This window comes from Nicotiana tabacum, chromosome 18, assembly GCF_000715075.1.
Source record: "Nicotiana tabacum cultivar K326 chromosome 18, ASM71507v2, whole genome shotgun sequence".
NCBI classification, from domain to species: Eukaryota; Viridiplantae; Streptophyta; class Magnoliopsida; order Solanales; family Solanaceae; genus Nicotiana; species Nicotiana tabacum.
The window spans coordinates 127,554,308-127,580,827 of NC_134097.1; the positions used below are offsets into that span (position 1 = coordinate 127,554,308).

The window sequence follows — 26,520 nt, forward strand, 5'->3', positions numbered from 1 at the left end:
ACAGCAATGTGGCCCACACCAAAGAAGGGTCAATTGCAACCAAAGTGCGGGATAAGAAGATAGTGTTCTCGGGAGAGGCGTTGAACGAGTATTTAGGTTTCAATGACGAGGATGACTCTCAGTACAGAGAGAAGTTAGAGTTGAAAGAGGAAGCTCGTCCTTGGGTAGCACAGTTCTTAGCTCAGTCGGTACTGTTCCGGAGTGGATTCAGGTGGGGAAGAAAATACTGCGAAAGGACCTCAATTTTGAGGCGAGAGGATGGCTAACTTTTGTATGCAACGGGTTTAACCCTTCGTCCCATGACCAGACCATTCCAATCGCCCTAGCGGTTCTCATTGCGCCCATTATGGCAGGTTTCCCCATTAATGTGGGCAATGTTATGTACAATGTGATCACATCCATTGGCATTGATACGGACAGAAACTACCCCTACCCGAACACCCTCACAATGTACTTTGAAGATGCAAAGGTGAAGAAATACCCCTTCGATGTTGGAGTCCGGCCGGTGTCCCCGTTTTCATGGTTTAGTATTCAGGGGCTAGACAACCCGAAGGGGGATAAGAAGGGAAAAGCATCCACCTCTGCCCCGACTGGCTAGTCTGAGGAGCCAGTTGCAGTAGAGTCTTCTATTGAGCCACCTACTCTTATTGCCACTACTATTCCGGACATCCCATCCTCCTCTACGGGTCCCAGTTCTTCAACTGGCCCAGTGGTTCCCACCTCCAAATCCAACCCCTTCATGGACCAGCAGTTAACAAAGACATTAGCCAGTTTGAACAACTGGATGTCAGTCTCGACATCCAAGTTGTCCACTTTGGCTACCACAGTTGCGGCCCAATCTGCTCCAGCCACCGTTGAGATTCCTCAGTCCATTGAGGATACATTGAAGACACTCCTGGCCAACCAGGAGGAGATTTTGGCTACTCAGGCTGCCTTGACAAAGGTAGTTGATGCACAGGGCAAAGCTCTAAAGGAGCTTGCCAGAGAACACAAGAAGATGAGAAAATCCCGGACATCTAAGGAAGAGGTGAAGGTGCTCCAAGCTGAGGTTGACAAGCTAACGGCAGACCAGCTGCCTTTAGACTTGTTCTTTGATGAGTCAGCACCACCACCAGCTATAGTTGTACCGGAGCCACAGTAGGAGGAGGAGCCTAGGCACCCAAGGAAGAAGAGGAAGTTTCCTAGTACTGAGGGTGTTGTGATTGAGGTAGCACAGGTTCAGGAGGATATTTCCAGTGCTCCACCAGATATTCAGTCGGTCCATGACCCGGCCCCTGTCCCAGCAGCAGAGCAGCAGCAGGCCGGGAACCAGTCTGAGGTTCCCGCCAGTACAGAGGATCAGGGGACCACTGATCAGCCCATGACGACGGATCAGGCTTGAGGAGCCACGCTATATCCTTTCTCTATTTATATGCTTATTTTGGCAGTTGGCATTGGGGACAATGCCAGCTTTTATTCGTGGGGGTGCGCCCTACTATTTTTATGATTGATACATTTGGAATGACTGTACATATTTATTAGACTCTTAGCTTATGTTGCTAGTTGATAGTTGGCCTGTATATAACTTTTCATTCTAGTTACTTTTCTACTTTATGTACATATCCATTCCCCCCGTTGTATATTCTACTCCCCCATTGTACATATTCATTCGGTTTTTTTATTTTCGTTAAAATTTTTCGTTTTTAGCTTCATAGTAGGCTCGTAGCCTTTTTGTTTTGTTTTGGCATTTGCAATAAGCCCTTGGTTTTCTTAATGTCACGGTTCTTTCCAAGGGTAGAGTATTGTGCGAATCGGGTGGCTCTTCCCAATGATAGATGGCATGACAACCTTCTTAAGGGTTTGAGTCCATTTTTGATTTTTCGTTTTTTTTTTATTTTCAAGTTTTGCAGTCAAGGGTACCTCAGGCAAAGCTTCACTTGGGCCTAACACATTTGCCTTTGATCCCATGGTCAAAGACATAATGTGGTACTCAAGATGGTGAAAGTCGTGGCCTTGAGACTCTTGTGTTGACCAAACAGTCATCATGTGGTCGTATTGGACCATTGTGCGCTTGAATCGTAACTAAGGTCGTTGTGGGCCCTCGACTCAATATGTTTAGCAATCCTTGAGTGTGTGTGGTGAGAATTCGATTTGCGAGTCCAAGTCCCGAGCCGATGGTCTAGAACTTGCCCCGAATGTTTGTTGAGGCGAAATCCTAGGTGAAATTTGGCTTGAGAAGTGATTGTAGGCTCTCCTTGATCCAAAATGCTAAGATTGAACAATTCCATGACCTACCAATGAAATGATCCCTAGTTAACCCTTTTGAGCCTTGAACCTTCTTCTTTCAAGAACCAAAGCTACAAGCCTATACCCGTTCTTAATGATACCCTCTCTTGGCAGCCAAATCTTTCCTTGAGTAGATGGCAAATGTTTAAGTTTTGGGGGGACAAGAAAGGAAACAATGTGGTAAAAGGTATAAAAGCAAAAGAAGAGAAAGGTAATGAAAAAGAAAGAAAAGATAAGACAAAAAGAAAGGCCGAAATGAATAAGGTCAGAAAGGGGATTCAAAGAAAACAAAAGTGAAAAAGGGTGTGGAAAAAAAGTAGAAAAAGGAGAAATGTGTTGAATTGCATAAGAAAGGGTGACAATGTGTCTCTCTAACCCCTTGAAAAAGAAGTGAATACTCAAATGAGTCAAGAAAGTGTGCCAAAATGAATCAAAAGAAGTGCTTAAGGGAAGATTGAACCCACTTGAACAAAAATATGTCCTACCCTTACCCAAAAGCCTTCACAATGACTCCACAAAAGCCCTACATGATTTTGAGTTGAAGGGAACCTACATTAGTGGATACTTACATAAGGTGCAAGCATATGGTACTTAGAGCCGGACTTGTGGCCTCTTCCTTGAGAGAGATTAGTGAAAATCCATCAACCTCGGTTTGTGTGTCAATACTTTAAAAGGTGAGGTTCACTTAGGGAGAGTTGAGGATGTGTGAGTTTGGGTTCCACAATGACCAAAGTAATTGAGAAACGTTCTTTGATGAAATGTGTCAACTCTTGATGCTCTTGTGTCACACTTGATCCACAAGTTTTCAAAGTTTAAATGTGTTAATGATGCATTCGCATTGAGGGCAATTGTTAGTCCCAATTGATGCTTGTTGAGGTTACTTTAGGATAAGCTGAAATTGGTTGGATGTTGCCTTTGAGGGGTGGGTCTTAGTTTGTTTGCTTGAGGACAAGCAAAAGTTTAAGTTTGGGGGAGTTGATAAGTAGGATTTTAACATGTTTTATACCCATACTTGCTTGTGCTTTGAGTGTAATTTGCTACAAAATAGTCCCAAAATGCTTACAGATTGCGCTTGATTGCAGGTTTGAGCTATAAAGTGACAAATCGTCAAAGATTGGCTCAAATCGGAGTGAAACCTGCTCAAGTGCCAAAGATCATTAAAGTAAGAACATTCAGAACTTGGAGCGGACCGCACCATCATGTCATGCGGCCGCACCATAGGAGTTTAGAGACTGTGAAACTACAAGTCAAACATCACGCGGTCGCGTCCCACTTCATGCGGCCCGCGTCCCTCTCCATGCAGCCCGCGTCTCACTCATGCGGCCGCACAATCTTGCTATGCGGTCGCGTCCAAAAAGTTCAGAGAGTGTCATATTCCAGAAGCAAACCACGCGGCCGCATCCCACTTCATGCAGCCCGCGTCCCTCTCCATGTGGCCGCACTCTATGGTCACGCGGTCCGCGTCCAAGAAGTTCAGAGAAGCTGCCAAAACTATTCATGCGGCCGCTCAACAACTTTGAGCAGTCCGCGCCAGTCTTCATGCGGCCGCATTCCAAGTTTGTGCGGTCCGAATCACCATCTTCAGAGAGCAAGATTCAGAGGTCAAGCAACCCAGTGCGGCCGCGTGCCAACTCTGTGCGGTCCGCACTAACCCCGCAGGGGCATTTTTGTCCAGTTTTTCCAGCCCACTATAAATAGAACATTTTACCATCTTTAGGTCAAGTTTGGTACATCTGATAGCTGCTGCACTCGCGAGACTTATGTTTTGGCCTATTTTGGGCATTTATAGCTTGGTTTCATCATAGATTATTGTAGTTTGACATTAGTAATTAATTAATATGGTTGTTTCATCTTCTATTTCTTCAGTTTCTTCTTTAATTATGTCTAGCTAAACCCATTAGCTAGGGTTGTGGCTCAACCCTAGTGTGGGTAATTAATGGGTGTTGCTTCTTAATGATAGATTGATATTGGGTGTTTGTTATTTGGATTAATTTTATGGTTTAATTAAGGATTGATGGTTGCAAACATTGATTCTAGCTTAGTGGGTCTTGACTCTTCTTGAGAAAGAGAGTCTATGACCCCAAAATTGACCCAACAAGCAATTAGGGTGGACCCATGAGAAATGGTAGTCCCAATTAACGGGTTAAACCTCAAGAGAGTAATCACCCTACTTGAACCCATGTTGCTTGGTCTAATTGGCCTACCCAATTGGTCTCGAGAGAGTCAATTGGGCAAATTCCCTCTCCCTACCGAGAGGTGTGAGAGTGGGTACAATTGTGCAACGGTTATAACATTGATCCCAAATATGTCAATCTATTATTAGTAGTTTCTACCCGTTAGTTAACCACCTAGGTGATGCCACGACCCTAGTGCCTTTCTCTATATTAATCACAACTTAGAACATATCCCTTCAGCATAAATTAGCTTAAACTTGTAGTTGATAATAGTAGTTATTAAACAAAAACCCCAAAAAACTTTTAGAAGTACAATTAGGAGCAAGCACGCATTCCTAGTCTGAACAAATATGCAACTCCATTCCAAGCTCCCTGTGGAAATTGACCCCGATACCACTATTCGGGTAAAAGTCTTAGCGCCCGCTCTTCCTACCGTTGTGTGAGGTTGAGTTTGCTACGATCAGTTTCACAATGACCAAAGTAGTAGAAAGAGTTTCCTTGATGAGTTGAGTCAACTCTTGATGCTTTTGTGTTGCACTAAAACCATGGTGCTTAAAATGTTGAATGTTGTTAATGATTCAGTTGAATTGAGGGCAATTGTTAGTCCCAATTGATGCTAGGTGAGGTCACTTTAGGTCAGCTGAATTTTCTTGGTTGTATTCTTAAGGAGGTGGGACTTACTTTATTTGCTTGAGGACAAGCAAAAGCTTAAATTTGGGGGAGTTGATAACTAGGGATTCTTGTCTATTTTATACTCCCTTTTGCTTGAGTTTTGGACTAAAAATGTATACAAGTAATCCCGAAAGCTTACATGTTGTGCTTGTTTGCAGTGTTTGGTCAAAAAGTGACAAGGAAGTCAAAACCAGCTCAAAAAGGAATGAAACCTGCTCAAGTACCAAGAATAAGTCAAAGCACTACTACAGCAGTAAATCCACCGCAGCAGCAATAGCCCCACCACGACCGCAGTGCATTTGTTGCGGTCCGCGATGGAAAAGATTAGAGAGATACAATTTTGGAAACTCAAGCACTGCGGTCAGCGTAGATTCTTCGCGGCCGCAGTAGCCTCATCGCGGCCGCAATCCATTTTATGCGGGCCGCGGAGAGGGGATTTAGAGAGCTGGAGCCACTGCGGTCCGCGGTCCATTTTGTGCGGTCCGCAGTAAATCCACCTCGACCACGATGCATTTTATGTGGTCCGCGGTGGCTAGATTCAGAGACGAAAACTTGAAGCCAAAAAGCCTCACCACAGCCGCAGTCCATTTCTTGCGGACCGCGATACCTCCGTCAGGGGTATTTTTGTCCAAAAAATTCGGCCTTGTATAAATACTTCTTTTTCATATTTTTAGGGTATCTTTATCTTAGCTGAGCACGTGAACGACGGTTTTGGTCTATTTTGAGTAATTTGTAGCTAGTTTAACATTGAATCTTCAATTCTTAGTTTGTAATTAGATTATATGGGTTATTCTTCATCTAAATATCTGATTTCTTCCATTATTATGAGTAGCTAGACCCATTAGCTAGGGTTGTGGCTCAACCCTAGTGTGGGTATTTGGTGGATCTTTTGTTTTAAGGCTTAGATGTTTATGGGTAGTTGATATTTGGACTGATTTGTATTTTTCATGTTGAATTAATGGTTGCAAACACTAATTTGTGCCTTTTTGACTTGGGCTTTTCTTGAGAAAGAGAGCTTGAGTCTAGAAAAATCTTTCCAACAAGGAATTGGGTTATATTCAAGAGATTGATAGCCCCAATTAAAAGGTTAAACCTAGAGATAGTAATACCCGACTTGAGCCTATATTGCTTGCACAATTTTGACACCCAATAGGTTTTGAGAAAGTCAATTAGAGCAAAGTCACTCAAGCTACCGAGAGGTATAGAGTGAGTAGTTTTGTGCATTGGCTATATCGCAATCCCCAGCATAACAACTTTGCCATAGGCTTTAGATCTCGTCAAGTATTCACCTAGGCGAAATCCACTTCCCTAGTGCCTCTTTAACCATTTAGAAAACCTTAAAAGTATTCATACTTAGTTTAATTTCGCATCTCATTAGCATAAAATTAGAAGTAACAAATAAACAAATATGATTGGAAATGTAATTAAGAGCGCTACGCGCAACTAGTTTAGGTAGGAATCTAAATCCCAAACATTCTAGCTCCCTATGGATTCGATTCCGACCTTCTCGGGTAAAATCTACATCGACTGCTCTTGCCACTTTGTTGTGGTGTAGGGTTGGACCCGATCAACGACGCTACCCTATCAAGGAGTATAGTCGGCCTCGCCCTTAGGATAAGCTTTTCGACTTTCCTTTCAAATTATATACTTTGTATTTCATTCTTACTTGTTGTTTACCCTTGGTTTTCTTTTTTAGACTGTGATTTTGGAAATCGAGAGTGACCGCCGAGAGGAGAGGCATAAGGCAATTTTCTAGAAGATGGAGCGGAAGTATCATGAGTACCGTAAAAAACACCCCGAGATCTGCAGGCGGTTTGGTGAGAGCGGCAACTTCCAGGCCCTCTGAGACGAGCTGAAACAGAAAGATGATGAGTTCGTAAGAGTCATCAAAAATTAAGCATCCTTGAGGGGGCGTTGAGAGATAAAGAAGAAGAGCTAGAGGTGAGCAAGGAGGTCGAGGCCCAATGTGCCGATCTCCAAGCCTAAGTGATCTCACTACAGGCCGAGCTCGAAGAGAGTCTAATAAATATGGATGCTCTGAGTGGCAAGATCGTTGAGAAAATAGCAGACTTAGAGAAGGCTGAATTGCTCGGTTGGGGGCTTCGAGAAAAGTGGAGGCTTTGGAGGCCGTAATCGCGTTCTTCGTTCTGAGCGGGAGAGTGATCTGGAGACGGCCAAGTCCAGAGAGGAGCAACTTGATGAGCGGATAGGGGAGTTGGAGAAATAGGCTTCAAGCCTTAATGACCGAGTTGTTTCCCTTGAGGCCGGGAAGGCACCGTTATTAGCTCAGTCGTCTTCTTCTCGCACTTTTGCTTTTCTTGACATTCCGAGGGATTTGTATGAGAATGGGTCCACGTCGAGGCCCAACTAGATATATTTAGAGATCTGATGGCGACGGAGAAAGTTTCTGAGGCCAACTTCGAGGATGGTCGTACTAAGGAACATATAGCTCGGATTGCTTGTGGCTATGACCCCGCTACACCGTAGGCCGATAATGATGAGAAGGATGTGGGTGTGGATCTGATTAAACATAATTCCTGGTATGAGGACGAGTATCTCGATGGCAATGGCGATGGAGATGGCGATGGCGGAGAGACGGATGGAGATGTCCTAGTCGATCAAGTAGATGGCGCTGCTGGGTTAGGCAACGATTACTTGTTTTTCCTTCTTTTTGTTTGTAGGCTTGTGTACATATTTTTTGTGGGCATATGTTCTAGCCTTTGTAAAAATAATATTATAAGTATGAAATGCTAGTTTCGTTGCTCGTACCTGATTCTTTTCCTTCTATTCGAGTTTGTATGCCTCTTTCTTTTGTTTTGTTGTTTGGTTGCTTTAATCATAAAAACTTGGTTCATGTGTGTTGAACGAAATCGAAACAAAACTTAGTTTTGATCATGGTCGAGGGCCAGTAGGTGTTGGTTCGAATGGGGACGAACATGTCGTGTGTTTAGTTATGGCCGAGGGCCAAATAGGTGTTAATTCGAATGAAGTCGAATGTAACCCGTATTAAGTTATGGTCGGGGACCAAATAGGTGTTAATTCAAACTAGGTCAAATGTAAATTGTATTAAGTTATGGTCGGGGGTCGAATAAGTGTAAATTCGAATGAGGTCGAATGTAACCTGTATTAAGTTATGGTCGAGGGCCGAATAGGTGTTAATTCGAATGAGGTCGAATGTAACCTTATTTAGTAAATTCAAACGAGGTCGAATGTAACCTTTATTTAATTATGGCCGAGGGCCGAATAGGCTTTAATTCGAGCGAGGTTGAATATAACCTATACTTAGTTAATTTGAACGAGGTCGAATGTAACCTTATTTATTTAATTCAAACGAGGTCGAATGGAACCTTATTTAGTTAATTCGAACAAGGTCGAATGTAACCTTTATTTAATTATGGCCTAGGGACGAATAGGTGTTAATTCGATCCAGGTCGAATATAACCTATACTTAGTTAATTCGAACAAGGTCGAATGTAACCTTATTTAGTTAATTCAAACAAGGTCGAATGTAACCTTATTTAGTTAATTCGAACCAGGTCAAATGTAACCTTTATTTAATTATGGTCGAGGGCCGAATAGGTGTTTATTTGAGTGAGGTCGAATATAACCTATGCTTAGTTAATTTGAACGAGGTCGAATGTAACCTTATTTAGTTAATTCGAACGAGGTCGAATGTAACCTTATTTAATTATGGCCGAGGGCCGAATAGGTATTGATTCGAGTGAGGTCGAATATAACTTATACTTAGTTAATTCGAAAGAGGTCGAATGTAACCTTATTTAGTTAATTCGAATGTGGTCGAATGTAACCTTATTTAATTATGGTCGAGGGCCGAATAAGTATTGAGGCGGTGTTGCTTTGGCTGAGCGTTTGGGAAAATGTGGGTGAACTTCCTGCATTTGTGCTTTGTTCATACACTTGGAGAGATTTACATATTTTTCGGGCTGGCATTCTAGTCTCAGTCTATCTAGTGTTGGATGGCATTCCAGTCCCATTTTATCTAGTCCCTTCATTGGTCGACCTAGAGAAGTACATTGAGAGGTTGAGAAATGAACTAGCTGTCCTATGCCTCCGTCTATTCGAACTTCAACTTGAAGTGTCCCTCTTGTCGCCTCATTAAAAACCTCCTTGAGAAAATCCAATTGGGACAAAACTCAAGTGAGGGAAAAAAGAGTACGACTTGGAAAACTCTTTTTCTTAGAAGTTGAAGTACTTGAGGTGGGTGACATTCTAGTTGTTTGGTAGTAGTTTTCTTTCCATTGTTTCTAGTTAGAATGACCCTTTATTTGTTGTTGCCGTGATTTTGTATGGGTCGTCCCAATTTGTTCCTAGTTTGCCTTCCCGTGAGTCTTTGCTTGCTTGTGTTTTAGCTTTGAGCACGTAGTCCCCGACTTTGACTAGTCTGACTTTTGCCTATTTGTTGTTACATAGTTCTGCCTGTTGTTTTTGGGCGATCATCCTTATGTAGGCCATATCTCTCCCTTCTTCCACTTCTTCGAGCTCCTGCCTTCTAATTTTGTCGTTCCTCGGCCCGCTCTCGTGAGAGTATCTCAGACCGGGATCTCTAAATTCGACTGGTATTACTGCATCAGTCCCATAGACTAATGAGTAGGGTGTCTCTCTTGTGCTCGTCTTTTGGCATTATTCGGTAGGCCCAAAGTACTTCTGGTAGTAACTTCGGCCATAGTCCCTTGGCGTCCTCGAGCTTATTCTTTATGATGTTCAATATTTGATTTGTTGGAGGATTCAGCTTGCCCGTTGCCCCCGGGGTGATACGGTGTTGAGAGTATTCTTTTGATATGCGACTTCTCAAAAAATTCAGCAACCTTTTTTCTTGTAAATTGGGGTTTGTTGTCACAATTGATCTCTTTGGGGAAGCCGAAGCGGCATACGATGTTTTTCCATATAAAGGCGATCACTTCTTGTTCGCATATTTGGACGAATGCTCCTGTTACTACCCATTTAGAATAATAGTCAATTAAAACCAAAAGAAACAGTACGTTACTTTGCCCCACGGGGAGGGGACCAACGATGTCCATTCCTCACTTGATGAACGTACAAGGGGAAGTGGATGAGTGGAGGTGCTTGCCCGCTTGGTGAATCATTGGGGCGTATTTTTGGCATTTCTCGCATTTTTTCACGAAATCTGCGACCTCTTTTTTCATGGTGGGCCAGTAGTAACCTACTCGTATGAGGCATCTGACCAGAGCTCGATTGCCGGAATGAGCTCTGCGATGGCCTTCGTGGACTTCTTCAAGGATGCGCCGCGTCTGATTTGGGCCTAAGCATTTCACCTAGGGGTGGGCATTGGTCGGTTCGGTTCGGTTATGAATATTATCGATTTAGCATATCGGTTATCGGTTTATAAATTTGATAAACCGATAACCAAACCGATAAGATATCGGTTATAGGGTATCGGTTAATCGATTATCGATCATTATCGGTTCGGTTATCGATTTACCCGATAAGATAACTCAATCTAGAGTTAAGCAAAAAAGAAAAGACAATTCACCGGAGTTAAGCAAAAAAGAGAAGAATTCACATATAGCATACTAAAGACTTATGCTAGGAGTAACTAGTAAGGTCTATGAAGAATGAAAATGAAGCAACTGAAGAGTGGGGTTGAGAAAGAATAGGAGAGAATGAACTAAAGCCTAGCATTTGTATATACTTAAGAATAAAGTCGTAATTTTATTAATTCTTATTGGGTTATCGGTTAACCCTTTAACAAAATTGGTAAATCGAGGCCCGAACCGATAACTCAATAGTAAAAAAATTCTAAACCGTTATCGAACCGTTAACCCAATAACCTGATACTGATAACCTAATAAAAAATTAATAGTTCGAGTTATCGGTTTTACCCGATATATGCCCAACCCTAATTTCGCCAGGAGGCCGCCATACGTCCTCTTGTATAGGTCGTTATGAATGATATTGTACCTGGCCACTTGCATACGAAGTTTCTTAGCTTCTTTTTTATCATCTAGGAGTACACCATCCTGCAAATATATGACAATATGGTTGCGCCAGTCCTAAGTTAGGTTTATGGTTCTTACCTTGATTTGATATATCCATGAGTGGAGGAGGGTGACCACGTTCTTTCTCCGTTTGTGATGTTTTTGGTGGTTACTGCTAATTTGGCGAGGTCGTCTGCTTTGATGTTTTGTCGCTCTGGAATCTGGTCGAGCTGACATTCATGTAACTCGGGCAGTAGCTTACAGATCTCGGTCTGGTATTTTTGTAACCTTTACTCTTTGACCTGGAATGTCCCCGTGACTTGGTTGATGGCGAGTTGAGAATCGCAGTGTAATCTTACCCATTTAGCCCTCTACTTGAGTGCTAGCCTTAATCCTGCAATCACGGACTCATACTCGGCCTCGTTATTAGTCATGTTCGGGCACCTTATGAACTGGAGAATCACTTCGTCTGTTGGGACTTCGAGTACGAGTCCCAGTCCGGACCCTGATGCGTTTGAAGCATCATTTGTGTACAAAATCCATAGATCTTGTATTTGGGGAGAAGTGTGGGCGGCTTCTTTTTCGACTCAGGCATTATTTTTAGGCTAAACTTGGTGACGAAGTCGGTAAGGACTTGTGACTTTATCTCCATACGCGGTTGATATGTGATATCATGCTCTCTTAATTCTATGGCCTATTTGGCTAACCTGACTGATAGCTCGGTAGCTCGGGTTTATGCAAAATACTTCTCAGGGGAAAAGTCATGACTACCGAGATAGGGCGGCACTAGAAGTAGGGTCTAAGCTTTCGTGAAGCTACGACCAAGGACAGGGCCAATTTTTCGAGGTGGGGGTACCTCGTCTCGGCTTCGACTAGTGTTTTTCCAATTTAATAGATGGGAGATTGCATACCTTTATTTTCTCGGACCATGACTGCACTCACAGCTACTTCGGACACAATGAGGTAGACGAGGAGGTGCTCCCCAGGTTCTAGTTTTGAAAGCACTGGTGGCGTCGACAAGTAAGCCTTTAACACCTTTAGGCCTTGGGCGCACTCGGAGGTCCATTAGAGGTCGTTATCCTTCTTGAATATGCCGAAGAATTTTTGGCACCTATCAGATGATCGTGAGAAAACCTTGAAAGGGCGGCGATGCGGCCAATCAACCTCTGAACCTGTTATTTGGTGGTTAAGTGCTTTGGTATCCTTTCGATAGCTTTGATCTGGTCGGGGTTGACCTTGATGCCTCGTTGTGACACTAAGAAACCCAGGATTTTCCTGAAGCCACATTGAATGCACACTTTTTGAGGTTTAGTTTCATTCAGTATTGTCTCAGTATGTCGAAAGTTTCTCTCAAGTGGTCGATGTGATCTTCTTTTCTTTTGGACTTGACCAACATGTCATCTATGTAGGCTTAGATTGTCTTGATAAGTTGGTCCTTGAACATTTTTGTTGCCAACCTTTGGTACGTTGCCCTTGCGTTTTTTCAGTCCGAAAGGCATGACTCAGTAGCAGTACGTTCCTTAATAGGGGATGAAAGTTGTTTTTTCCTGATCCTCCTCTTCCATGAGGATCTGATTGTAGCCTGAGTAGGCATCCAAAAAACTCAGCAGTTCGTGCTCGGCCGCTGCATCGATGAGTTAATCGATATGAGGAAATGGGAATGCATCTTTGGGGCATGCTTTGTTTAAATCTATAAAGTCTATGCACATTCGTCACTTCCCATTTTTCTTTTTCACCATGACCACATTGCAACCTATTGGGGCTATTTTGACTCTCTAACGGAGCCATTTTCCAATAACTTTTCAACTTCCTCACGTACTGTATTATTTATTGTAGAGTTGAACTTACACCTAACCTACCTCACTGGGGGTGGAGTGGGTCGACGTTCAATTTGTGTGTAGTGATTTCCTTAGAAATACCTGGCATATGTGCATGGCTAAAAGCAAACAAGTCCGCGTTAGTAGTTAAGAATTGACAGACTTTACCTGGTTCTTGAAGCTTGTAACCGATGTAAGCTTTCTTGCTGTGGTCGTTGCCATCTAGTTGAACGGGTTCGAGGTCTTCTATGGTCTATTCCGCAGCTTCTACCACATCAGGATCTTTGATGACGTCCTCTCTCTCACCACAGCTTGACCTCAGCCCTGTTAATTGCTATGCCTCTTTTGCTTTGCCCTTCATTTGTTGATTGGTCATACAATCTAAAGCGATGTGGTAGTATCTCGAGATGTGTATTGTTCTCCTTATATGTAGAATACTCCCCATGGGGTTGGAAATTTGATGACTTGGTACAAGTTGGAGGGGATGGCCCTCATGGCATGTATCTATGGTTGCCCTATTATGGCATTGTACGTCGTGTCCTGATCCATCATATGGAATATAGTTTCTAGAGTGATGCCACCGGCCAGGATGGGGAGTGTGATTTCTCCAGATGTTCTTTCAATTGCATTGTTAAAGTATGTTAGTGTGTTGCAACGTAGCACTATCTTATCCTCGAGTTTCATTTGTTCAAGTACTCGGGGGTGGATAATGCACGTGTCGCTCCCCTCGTTTACCATAATGCATCTCATTCTTACGCGGTTGAATCAGGCAAGAAAGTCCTTAATCCCACTCCGAGCGACTGTTTGGTAGCAAATATATCGTTCACTCTTGCCTTTGCCTTTTTGGCCCCAGCATGGGCTGTTACAAACTTGTCGGCCATCTTTTCAAATGTTTTAATAGAATGCGCGGGCAGCTGTGAATACCAAGTCAATGTTCCTCTGATGAGGGTCTCACCGAATATTTTCAACAAAATTGAGGATACTTGTTCCTTGGCGAGGCCATTGCCTTTCACAACGGTGACGTAGTGAGTCGCATGGTCTTCATGGTCGGTTGTGCCATCATGTATCTTCAGATAGGGTGGCATTTTAAAGGTCTTTCGTATGACATGCGGGGCAGCTTCATCACTGTATGGTTGCTCCACGAACCGACCAGCATCCCTCTTCGGCAAGAGCTTCGGGGCACCTGGTATCTTGTTAACCCTTTCTTGGTGTTCTCTCATTTGGTCCCGAAGTGCTTTGTTCTCGTTTTCCATTTCTCCCATCTTTCTCAAGACTGTGAGGGTGTCTGTCACCTGCATTATTAACGATGTTGTGATTAATACCTGTCATCCCCGGGGGGAACGAGCTATGTTGCTCGCATGTAGTTGATGTAATACAAGTCCTCGCATTTTATATAATTGTATCCCGAGCAGGCTTGTAGAGAATGTTGGTCAGCATATCAGTTAGCCAAGTCTCGAGGAGCTTTTTTACTACTGGTGGCGTCTCTTCCACAGATGTGGAAGTTCCTTTACCGCGAGATGTTGCGATACTACCGTGAGGAGGAGGTGACCTGCCTCGCCTGGGGGAGGCGCTAGGCATTATATCCTCACCTTCTATTTCAGAAACCTTATTGATGGTGTTCAAGAGGTTGGTTGTGAGGTCGGTCATTATCCTCGTTCTTTCTTCTTTGTTACCTGCTATATCAGATATGTGTGTACAAGGAAAAGGAATTTTGTTCTTTTTTTTGTTAGCAATCTGTGCTAGTTGTAGATCTACAGGAAACTAAAAATTTAACTAGGAAATCCCCACAGACGGCGCCAAATTATTTGACCAAAAAATATAAACTTTCGGTTAAACTATTTAATTTTATGTAATGAGGGGTTAAACTTAGTTAAAGATAATATCTCTAGAATTAGAACTTGATAGCATGAATAACGTAAGATAAAGTCGGTGGGAAACTGAAGATAATGCACATTTAATATTCCAAAAGATGTGAGCAATAATGGAGGAATATCAAGCAATAAATGGTATTAATGTAAATCGAGGGAATGATTCACCTAATAATGAGTAAAGTGGATGATTGTTCCTTCTGACAATGAGGAATGACAGACAAATCCTCAAATGTTCGAACTATTCTCGGATCTGATGGAAAGATATGGATAATGTGTGTAAGAATATTTCAAAAGGTAAAATTTGTATATTTGCTAGAGAGAAAGAATCTTCTTCTGAAAAGTGTTCTTATCCAGTCAATGTTACATGCCCTACACTATTGTCTCCTTTTCTATTTATATGAAACATGTCCCTAACAAACCCTAATAGTACAAGAGAAGAGAATATTCAATTAATATCTTATTACAAAAACTAGCTGTTATTGTTCTGGCCTTGGTGCTCGACCTCGACCTTTGTTGACAGACCGGCCATGAATCCTACTGCTTCCTGGTCGACCCCGACCGCATCTTTTTTCTTAACGCCGCTTAACGCTAAATTCCCTTAGGGCAGATTTTGACCTATATAGATACGAAATAATCTTAGCATACTAATATAAGCATAACTAATATAAGCATTACTAATCTGAGCATTACTACTCCCTCCGGTCCACAATAAGTGACCAATTTGCTTTTTATTTTGGTCCAAAATAAGTGTCCATTTATATAATCAAGAAAACATTCAATTTGGTTTTACAAAATCACCCTTATGTACATATTCTTAAAAAGTTTTCTTACTCCTCACATTAAATACTTAATTAAAGGTAGTTTAGCGATACTAGGTATTTTTGTATAAAATTTAGTATTTTCTAAATGGGCGTGCCAAAAATAAATTGGTCACTTATTGTGGACCAGAGGGAGTAATACATTTTATTTTGTACTATTTCTATACACATTGACCCTACCAAACGACCCCTAATATCTCTGACCAATGGTGAAGAGTATCCAGTTTCCAACTAATTTTCTTCTTGTTTTATTCCCAATGTACTAGTAAACGTATCCGCGCGATGCGCGGCTCATTGCAAATAAAAATAGTGCAATGAGGCATAATAGAAACCGACGTATATTATAAACTAAATTTACTGATCGCATTCAAAAGAATTAATTAGAAAAATAAATAGATGAACTTTCATCTTATGTACTCATGTAAAGGTGAAGTATAAAACTTGTCTGAAATTTAGAAGAAATTCAATATAAATAATATATAAAAAAATAAAAATAAAAAAGAGCATTCTTATGTTCCCCATAAAGAGTCTCAATCCAAAAAGCGGCAAAACCTTACTAAGGCCTTAAAAGGGTAAAAATAGGTCTTTAAGCCCGATATGTACATGACTTAGAATGGGCAACAACAAAATTTCAGTTAAATCTTATTTCAGTTCCAGTCCCAAACGAAGCTTCATCAAGGCGCCCAACTCAAACAAAATTCTATTTTAAGCATTTCCAACACAAACCGCATAGTTTTTTTAATCTTGATCATTTTTCATCCTTCAAAGCAGGACTGTCCTGCATGTACCAAATAAAACATGTGCAATGACAAATATAATGACCGAAAAATAGCTTGAAAAAGTCATCCTTGAAAGTATGCTTGAGATCCAAAATAGGGTATTCCCATTTTCTTAAGAAATGAAGTAATAATCAACCAAAAAATATTGCATAATTTCTCGATTTTCTTGTGGACAAATCATCAACCAAGTCTTGAGAGAATCAATAAAACCGTAGCTCAACTCCATCATCCTCTTATTGCACTCGAGCTTACCATGCTAGTCCCACCCAATGACAATCTCTCAACAGAATAGCATCAAGTAGTCTAATACCAATGAGAATAGTCAGTAGAAAAAATATATATAAAATAATGTATAACCAAAAAAAAAGTGTAACTACTAAAAAATACTCCCAACAACTTTTTTAAAGAAAAATAAGCTTTACCCCTACCGACAATTTTTCGTTATCCTCGATAGAAGCACTTCTCTAAAATATGGAAATGTTAAACCACTAAAACTAAAGTATAAATAAAAAGTTTTTTGCCTCATTTTTCATATTTTTCAAAATTATTCAAAGCTTCAAAGTACTGCACTTACTATGACAATTGAGCACTATTGAAGCTTAAACTTTTGGCTTAGCAAAATAAATGTGATTCATATATAAACACTTTGATTTTATGAGGAGCAAATTATAGAGCTCAGATAAGTGCAAATATATTTTCAACACTTTCCTTCTAGCATAAGTTTCATATCCTTCTAACAAAGGTTTTAAAGTTACAGTACTAACAAAAATATTCATCGTTTATTTTAACACTTAATTGTACAGTAATACTCTACGGCAAGTATACTTTGGATGAATTAATATTTGTAACTACCTAAATATAGCTAGATTCCTCATTAAATTTTGATTTGAAAATAAGCAAAACAGATTGTAAATTATTACTTGACATGAGGAGTATATATAATCAAGTAAACAACGTAAACTAATTTGTCTCTTCATGTTAATCCTCTTTTTAACACATTGGATATGTCGTTAAATTGCATTAGTTGAAGGAATAAGTTATTATTATTCCTTTATGTTCTTTATGTAAAACTCTTAAGAAAAAATGAAGAGTAAAATGACAGGTAATGTTGCAAACAAATAACAAAGTTTCATTAATTAAAAAAATTATAAATAGTTGTACAAACGGTTCTCCCACTCAGCTTCAAATTTAAGAACATAAACCCAAAAAGGTTCACTTGGCCAAACCTCGTGATAAACATCAGTTAAAATACTACCTAAAGGTTGTCCAAGTGAATCTAGTAATATTGCTAAGACTTTCCAATCAGATAGTTTATTTTGGTCAATAGCATTAGGGCATCTCGGGTAAACTTATAATTTTCAATATATTTAGCTAGTGAAGCCCTAAGCTCTCTAAATTTCTTTTCTTTTTCCCTTCGTTCAGCCCTTCGATCCCTTAACTTATTTTGTATTGGCTTTGGGAGATTCCTAATGACTTCATCCTTAGAGTCAGAATCATTATACGAATAAATGTTGCGACGACGTACCCTTCTACGTTGTCCCGTTCCTTGACTTCGAGAAGTCGCAGTTGTAGTAATTGGAAGTTCTCCTTGTTTATTATCTGAAATAGGACAAAGGAAACAATAAGAATGGCTAAAACCGATAAATGTGACAACATATATCACAATTAATTGTAAAAGGATATGACTCCATATTGTAAAAAAAAATCCAATAGATTACATAAAATTAACTTAACTAATAACTTATGGAAGTCTACGTTGAACATTGATAGAGCTTTTAAGTCATCCAATATCCATGATAATCAAAAAGGAAGGTAAAAAAACTGAACATTAAGAGAAATTGCACAGCTTTGATTGTTGGAACCGTTGTAACTATTTTGGAAATTTGAAACTTGTATGAGACAAGTTTATGTGAAAAGAAAGAGTAATACCCAAAAGTCCAGTAATTATGTATACGCCAAATGCAATTCCAATAGCAGCCTAATTCAAGTTAAAGAGTGCAAATTGATAGAGCAACTGCATAGCAAATATCACAGCAACTGAACCGTTATAAACTATATTCAACTGCGTAAAAAAAGTACATTCCTAGGCTGCTTCACCACTACATAACAAAAGAGAATTCTGTTAAAAGCTTGATTGTTTTAAATTTTATAATATCGACGTCGACGCTGCATTTACAACTGCCATTACTCTTCTGCTAATTCTAACTTTTCCTTCCACTCTATGGCCATTCCACTTGTAATAAAGAATGAGGTTTGTTAATTAGCCCAAGGAAAATCAGAGAAAAATAAACAAAGTAGGAAATATAGAGTATTTTTAAGCATTGAACAAAGAGACCCTCTGTAAGCAACAATTATGCAAATCGCAAATCTGTAAATAGTGGATTAAAGTTCATACCATTGTTATCGGGAGAAAATTTAAACTGTTTCTACTTTTGTATATCCATTTGATTTTTTCTGCCTTGTTTCTTCTCTTCTTCCATGTTAAATTCAGTCGTAACTGGTGTAGTTGTCACAAGTTGTACAGCCGTCTATTGAATAGAATTTTATTGATGATAGAGGCTTGTTAAAAAAGTATTTGTATACACTATACTGTAGTAAAATAGAGAAGTATGGTGTAGTCAAATTGAGAAGGCTTTGCAAAGATAATTGTTACCTAATATTATGGGACAAAGCTCTCTTTTTCGTTATTCTCTAATGTTTTCTTCGTCTGACCCCTCTATATTTGTGTTCTTTATATAGATAGAATATAGATGATGGGATTATTATAGTGGGAAAGTGGGGATGATTGGGAAGGGGACGTGAAGGATATGGTTGGGATGTCAGGAGTGTTGTGTGGGAGTGGGAGATCATGGGGGATATGCGTGAGACAGAATTTTCGGAAAACATGGACTGTGTTTATTCCTTAAATCCACTGTTGAAGAATTTCTCAGATTCGCTACTGGATATTATACCAACTGGAGATTTCGATGCTTTCTTCTATGCAGCAAAGCGTGAATATGGTCCGTTAGTTGTCTGCTATATGGTCCATTAGTTGTCGTGTATCTTGTTACACCCAAGCTTGCCAAATGCTATTTTTGAGCAAAGCAGATTTTGTAAGATTGCGCATAACGTAAAATGGAAAACACGTAACAAAGAGTTCCTTGAACTGTATGCTACAGGTGAAACAAAAATGATAATGTCATTTTGATTAATATCCAAAATAGTACAGCAGACTGTTATGACAATTTTTACTGTTGAAGAAGCAAAACTTTCTTAACAAACAGGAAATGATAGCACTATAATGCCATTAAGCTTTAATAACTAAAGGGGGTTATAGATAATTTAGACGAAAAAGAGCAACAGGAAGGGAGTAAAACATATTATAACATTATTGATCCAACACTGTCAAACACAACACAGTGTTTGATTAACCAAAGTTTTCTTAATATCTCATACAATTTGAGGAATGTCTTGCTCTTTTCTCGTAAGGAACTTATAATTGTCGATTAGTAAATCATCATTGAAACCCGACAATTTTTGAACATATGAAACCGCTTAAATTCCCCTTCATATGTGGTCACTTCAAAATTAGTAATTGCCTCCCTTCTGTTGCACTGAGAAAGTGGAAAAAATAAGCTTCCCATCGTCCATATTTGTGCATCGCCGCTCCCTTGTATTTTGTGGTTGCTGTCGAGAACTAAAGCTTAGACGTCGAACTATTTGCAAAAACTCTGCTTTTCTGAAATTAGACATATACTTACCAAGTCACAAAATAATTATACATATCCAAAATTAGTGAATAAGTGTCTACAGATTTTTGCAATTTCGGATATTCAAACGAATAAGTGATCATACACAGTATTTATTAATATGCCAAGACAAAGAACATAAAATATATGGTGTTAATATGGTTTATACATATTCAGATAGTTCATTTATATATATTATAGAAAGAAACTTGATCGTTTCCAATTAGCATATCCAAATGTTTTCAGAGGGAAGAGATTTATTGACTATCTTGAAATGGAAATCTGGAAGAATGTGTATCACATAGACATGATATATTACAAGTTCCAAGATGTCTTTCCTTTAAATTCAGCTTCAAAAATATTTTTTTTCCTCTCTGGGTAGCTTAGACTTTCACACTTTCCATTGACACCTTGTTTTCCTACAAATTGTCAAACTGAATCAATATTTTCTTTCCATTTTATTTCTTCCTTCAGCAAGGAAGTAGCTTAAATTTATATGTTTGTAACATGCTAAACTGGAACTCCTTATCTTTGAGGCAATGTGCTATTAAGATCTAATGCAACCAAAAGATAACATTACTATTCTGCACTAATCTTTTTCCTTGTTTATTTTCACCATGAATTCAACAATAAAAAGCAAAGCCTTGACTCCCATGCTTTTTAACAGGAATTAATAGAGAAAAGTGATTAGTTCAGCTAGCAGGGAAAGAAGCAGAGACGTGCAAGTAACATTCTTTCCTAGTTTTCCCAGTGAATTTTATACAGTATCAAGATTTCAAGCGACAAAGACATTTTTCCTATACCAGTTTTCGTGTTTCATAACTTCAAAAACTGAAATGGAAATGAATGAGGAGAACCTGTCCAGATTGGCAATCCCACACTCTTACTATCTTGTCCGTACTCCCTGAATAAAGCTTATCCGAGCCCGATGGCAAAGCAATCCCTGTAACGACCTGTTTGCAAAAACCATTTAATTGGTATCTGGACAACTCACTCTCATTTATGTGAATCAGTTCAAAGCTAAACTTGAATATGTTTCTAGTTATTCTCCTCTCTCACACACACACAGAAACACAAAAGAAATTCACTTCTGGAACTGCAAGTAACATGATAGTCAACTGGACGCCAAGTTACTCCCTTCGTTCCAATGCATCTGCTATGAGAACCAACAATAAAGCTGATTAATTTGTAAAAAAGTGGATGCTTATCACACTAACTATATTTCAAATCAAAAAATTAGTAGACCGATTACCAGTACACTGAAACATCCATAAGTTTATTTAATCCAATTATATTTGATGAAATTTCACAATGTCCGGTTGATGAATTAGCATATTAAAACCAAATTCGTATATGAAATTCATTGCCTCTTCAAAAATGCGATGTAAGAAGTCTGTTAATCCATATTATGGCAAATCATGACATATCTATATTTGTAATATTTTTTAAAAAGTTAATTTATATACAGAATAGAGAAATAGAGAAATATATAAGAAAAGAGCAGAAAAGTAAAGCGTACCTATTACATGCTTCAGATATGTTGTCAACATCTATTGTCGCACTTGGTTAATGAATCTCAGTAACAAAAGTTTTACTTAAAGCTCAAAAAAGATATTGATTATCTTTCGAGTGTCAGACTAAATTTCGAAAAACTTCTTTAAATACAACATTTGTAGCTTCAGTAGTTATATTCCCATCGTCATCACAAACCAATATTTTTAATCCCTTTCTACTCGTCACTCGAGAAAGAGCAACATATAGCTGTCCATGTGTAAAAATTGATTTTTTAAAAAATAATCTCACATGAGACAATGACTGTCCTTGGCTTTTGTTGATTGTCATGGCAAAAGATACAATAATTGGAAATTGTCTTCGCTGGAACTTGAATGGAATTCTAGCATCAGATGGCGTCAATGTCATTCTTGGAATAAACACTTTCTGTCCAGCCATCTGTCCCGCTAAAACCTTTGCTTCAATAACTTGATTTTCAAGTTTAGTTATGATCAACCTTGTTCCATTACATAATCCTGCTGACTGATCAATATTTCTTAATAACATTACTGGAATACCAACCTTTAGCGTAAGAGCATGATTTGGAACTCCAGAATATTTAATTGTATTTAAGAATTCAGGAGTGTGTATATGTCCCAGTGCTGAATAAGTACTGTCAGAGTTGCAGATTGTATCGGAACTCAAATATGATTTCTCAGAACTTTCATTAAGGGAAATCATATATTCGTTGATTGATTCCACCATATCAAGAGTTGGAGTAAGAATGGCTCTTTGTTGTAGGTATCCTATATCATTGCAACGACTGTTGAAATTCGGATACGTACTTTCTACAATTGCAGATGTTGGATCAATGGATTGTTTTATCAAAAGATCATCTGGTATTTGGACTTTTTCATTGCCATCAACAGAAGTACCAACTATACCATCGCCAATTGCCAAAATCCAATCTGAAAAAACTCTCAACTCATCTAGATGTGTCCCTATTTCATTACCTTGCAATCTCATGTTCTTTGTTAACTTTAACAGTTGACAGTGAGGCCACAAATAAGAAGAATTGAGAGAAGCATTAACAATATCTTGCCTACTACCTTTTGGAATAACAGGTAATATTTGTCTGAAGTCACCACCAAGAATAATTGTTTTACCTCCAAATGGTCGGTGTAAATTGGACGCATCTTTAAACCTAAGAATATCTCTTAAAGTTTTATCAAGAGCTTCAAAACAATATCTATGCATCATGGGTGCCTCATCCCAGATAATCAACTTTGCCTTAATAATTAAATTTGCTATAGGAGTACCTTGCTTTATATTATATGTTGAATCTTCAGTTACATTTAGAGGAATCACAAATCTTGAATGAGTTGTTCGACCACTTGGTAACAACAAAGATCCAATCCCGCTAGATGCAACAGTTAAGACAATATTTCCTCTAGATCTTATGGCAGAAGATAGAGTTCTCCAAATAAAAGTCTTGCCCGTTCCTCCAAAACTATATAAAAAGAAAAACCCACCTTTGTCTTCATTCACATCTCTTATTATTTTTTCATAAACTGACTTTTGCTCATCTGTCAAATTCTTTACTAATTGTTGATGTTCCTCTGCCAAAGCGCGTTTATTATAACGCAATTCATCCCGTATTAATCTATTATTGTTATCAACTTCTTCTATATTATAAACAGGCATTGGCATTGTTGGAAAATCCAGAAAACTTCTTCCACAACCTTTCAAAAAAGTTTCAAGCTTTTGCAAACAACGATTTTTCAATTCTTCATCTGTTAGGTGAGCTTCTGAAATAACATTAGAATGTAAAATAATTAAATACAATTAAACCGTATTATAAACAGGCCTTGACATTGTTGGAAAATCCAGAAAAATTCTTCGACAACCTTTCAAAAAAGTTTCAAGCTTTTGCAAACAACGATTTTTCAATTCTTCATCTGTTAGATAAGCTTCTGAAATAACATTATAATGTAAAATAATTAAATACAATTAAATGGTAAAGTTTACTTTAGCCACATGAAATTAAAAATAAAATTAACGAAAAAATATACTGTTCAATAGTAGTGTACATTAATTTTAAACACATTTAACGTACATAGAATTTGAACGAATAATATAGTTCAAACCATGTGGTTTTTTAATTTGTAAAAATTATTATTAATTTTATGCATATTATTATTCATAACCTATAAATAAAAAGCAGTATTTGCTATCCTAAAAAAATGAATTGAAATTTTTTCAAATAAAGTAGAGAATGCATAAAAGCGATTATAGCCTTTCCCAAAGTTTTAGGGCATTAAACACAATGCATTAATTTTCTATTACTTTTTATGTCTGGAAAATGCATTAATTAGTACCAATATTATTCCTATGATGTAAACACAACGTTATATTAAAAAGATATGAAAATAAGAAAATATTGCTTAACGAACCTTAAGTTGTGGAGTGAATTTTGTATGAAGTTGAAAAACCAAAAAGAAGAAATAAATGAACAATCAGGTTAATATGAATTAAATAATTAAAAATAAAGCTAAGTAACAAAGTTAAGCAAATCAGCCATTATTCAAAATTGTCATATCATAACTGGAAACTTTAACCATTAAATACATACCCGGGTGATCCAATATTCTTCTTTCTTCGTAAAGGATATCTTCTGATAGTAAATGCCATGTTGCTTGCCAAACACTTTCTGGACGTGACATTGAATTTGATAAAAGTAGCATAGCAAATAATTGCCTAAGATATGATGTCATTCCCCAATTACTTGCTTCCATGATAGCATTCACGTATTCCTTATCATCATCTAATAAACCCAAAGCATAACATGCATCTCTAAATGTCTCATGATCAGAACCGTTGATTTTTTTAAAAATTCTCATAGCTTTTTGGACCTTTAACTACATTCAACAACAATCTAAGGTAATATTGCTCGCCAGAGGAAGGTGGAACAAAGAATATTCTCCCAATAGAAAATGCAGAAGTTCTTCTTTTTTTCCATCTTTTTAGGTTTTGTTTCCACACAAACTTTAGAGGGAATTCTGCATAAGTCAATTCTCTTGCTTCAGCAAAAGTCTTATTAGCTTCAAACCAGCTTAAAAACATAGATTCCTTAACGGTTGTTCTATTGACAACTGCATCAATTGGATCATCATCCGAAAATATGACCGTCTGATTATTTGGTAGGTGAAAAGATAGTCTTTCTACAGATGGTTCTCTATGGTGTATTGAGAATTTAAAAATTCTCCAAGCAGCTTCACAAGGTGATATGTATCGGCAATCACAATACATATTTATTTCATCAACCACCCCCGAGTCTTCATTATTTACACTTTGAGAAAAAGCTGTCGTGACACGAACATTACTTTTATTAACATACTTAAATAAGTACTTAATGGATCGTGATTGATTACATCACTCCACATTAATGTGTGCACCATACTTCAATAATAAAAATCGATTGTGTGGTACAACATACCTATTATCCAACGCAATACCTACTCTATTTGCAGTTCTACCATCATCCCTTCTTCTATAAATTGGATACCCATCTTCATCAATTGTGGTTGATGACACAAATTTTTTTGGAAAGTGCTTTGTGCATCTACCATTTTGCATGCAAGGAGAAGATTTTCTAGCAGTACCACAAGGACCATGCATCATGAAATTTGTAACAACATTATAATAATAAGGATCTACTTTTTTATCTGGTAATTCTGCTGAAATTATTCCATCAATATCTCCGACAGTTGGGTATTTATTCACAAGAAAAAGCAAGATGTGTGCATGAGGCAAGCCCCGCTTTTGAAATTCAACTGTATATATCACTGAAGAATAAAGATGTAATTAGATTGTTAAGTTTATATATTAGTTATTTTTAATATTAGCATATAAGAAAATGAATGTGCAAACATAATAATTTTGTAGAACATAAAAATTTTACCTGCTTTTACTTCTCCAAAAACCTTATTGTCGCGTAGATCCTTTATCATGCGATCGAGCTTGATTTTGAAAATCCTTGTTAAAATGTCGGGACGATCTTCTGGAGATAAGCCCCTACTCTCCATAAATCTAGTAATCTCAGGCCATTTTGGGTTGCAAGTAAATGTGATGAACAAATCAGGGTACCCCGCCCATTTGCAAATTGCCATGGCATCTTGATAATTTTGCAACATGTAACGTGCACCTCCCGTAAAGCTAGAAGAGAGTATAACTCTCTGTCCTTGAGAAGAAGGTTCTATGTCCCCATGTAAAACAGCATCTTGTAACCTATTATAAAAGTGTGCTCTCAATTGTTTTTGATGAAGCCTAATGAACCTCAATCGAGAAGATTCCATCATTGTATAACCATCTACCAAGAATTGTTGAAATAATCTTCTAGCTGACACAATTGAAGGAACTTCATCCTTCCTTTCTTGAATTTTATATGATAAGTACTCACGCGTGCTAACACATTTCCTTCCACCGGCTGAATCATCAATATCATTTAAAGGAATATCTTCTCGGTATCCGTCTTCACCATACGGAAATAATAATGGATATTGCAAACCTAAGTATGCTGCATTTAATTCATTTATCCTTTGTAGTTGTCCAGATTGGCTTTCAACTATGATATCTCTGTCAGACCTTGTTTGTTCAAAATCTCCAACTATCAAAGCAGCTACCTCTGAGTAAATTGTATCTTCTTCCATCAGAGCCTCTTTTCCCAATCAATCTAAGTCTAACATTTGAGGTCCCATATGTTTGAAATTGATCTCTTACCATTCTAAATGACTTTGATGAACATTGTTTTCATCAAGCATTTGCCTCAAGTCATTCACAATTTCAGCATGAAGTTGACTGTTCATTTCACCACGGTTGTAAAGGAAAATATTGACTTCAACTAAAAATTTACGTCTTAAAAAAAATATAATTTTAAAATATTTTGACT

General features: G+C 38.4%; 1 protein-coding gene across 1 annotated transcript; it reads right to left on the bottom strand.

The window, feature by feature from the left end:
* Positions 1–13,637: 13,637 nt before the first annotated feature.
* LOC142172687 (uncharacterized) lies at positions 13,638–26,281 on the bottom strand. Its single transcript, XM_075236359.1, has 8 exons — positions 25,534–26,281; positions 25,069–25,417; positions 24,485–24,807; positions 24,205–24,396; positions 23,480–23,545; positions 21,885–23,380; positions 20,939–21,034; positions 13,638–14,177 (listed from the first exon to the last, which is right to left on the bottom strand). Exons 1-8 carry the CDS (start codon positions 26,279–26,281, stop codon positions 13,638–13,640), a joined length of 3,810 nt encoding a protein of 1,269 aa, XP_075092460.1.
* Positions 26,282–26,520: the final 239 nt, after the last annotated feature.

Bases quoted from the DNA above. Each gene is read 5' to 3' on its own strand.
- LOC142172687 (XM_075236359.1), bottom strand. From the start codon at position 26,281: ATGGAAGAAGATACAATTTACTCAGAGGTAGCTGCTTTGATAGTTGGA. The intron at 24,808-25,068 runs GTATGTTGTACC...AATACACCATAG, and splicing joins GGTATTGCGTTGGATAATAG to AGAACCATCTGTAGAAAGAC. The intron at 24,397-24,484 runs GTCCAAAAAGCT...TGGGTTTATTAG, and splicing joins GTTGTTGAATGTAGTTAAAG to ATGATGATAAGGAATACGTG.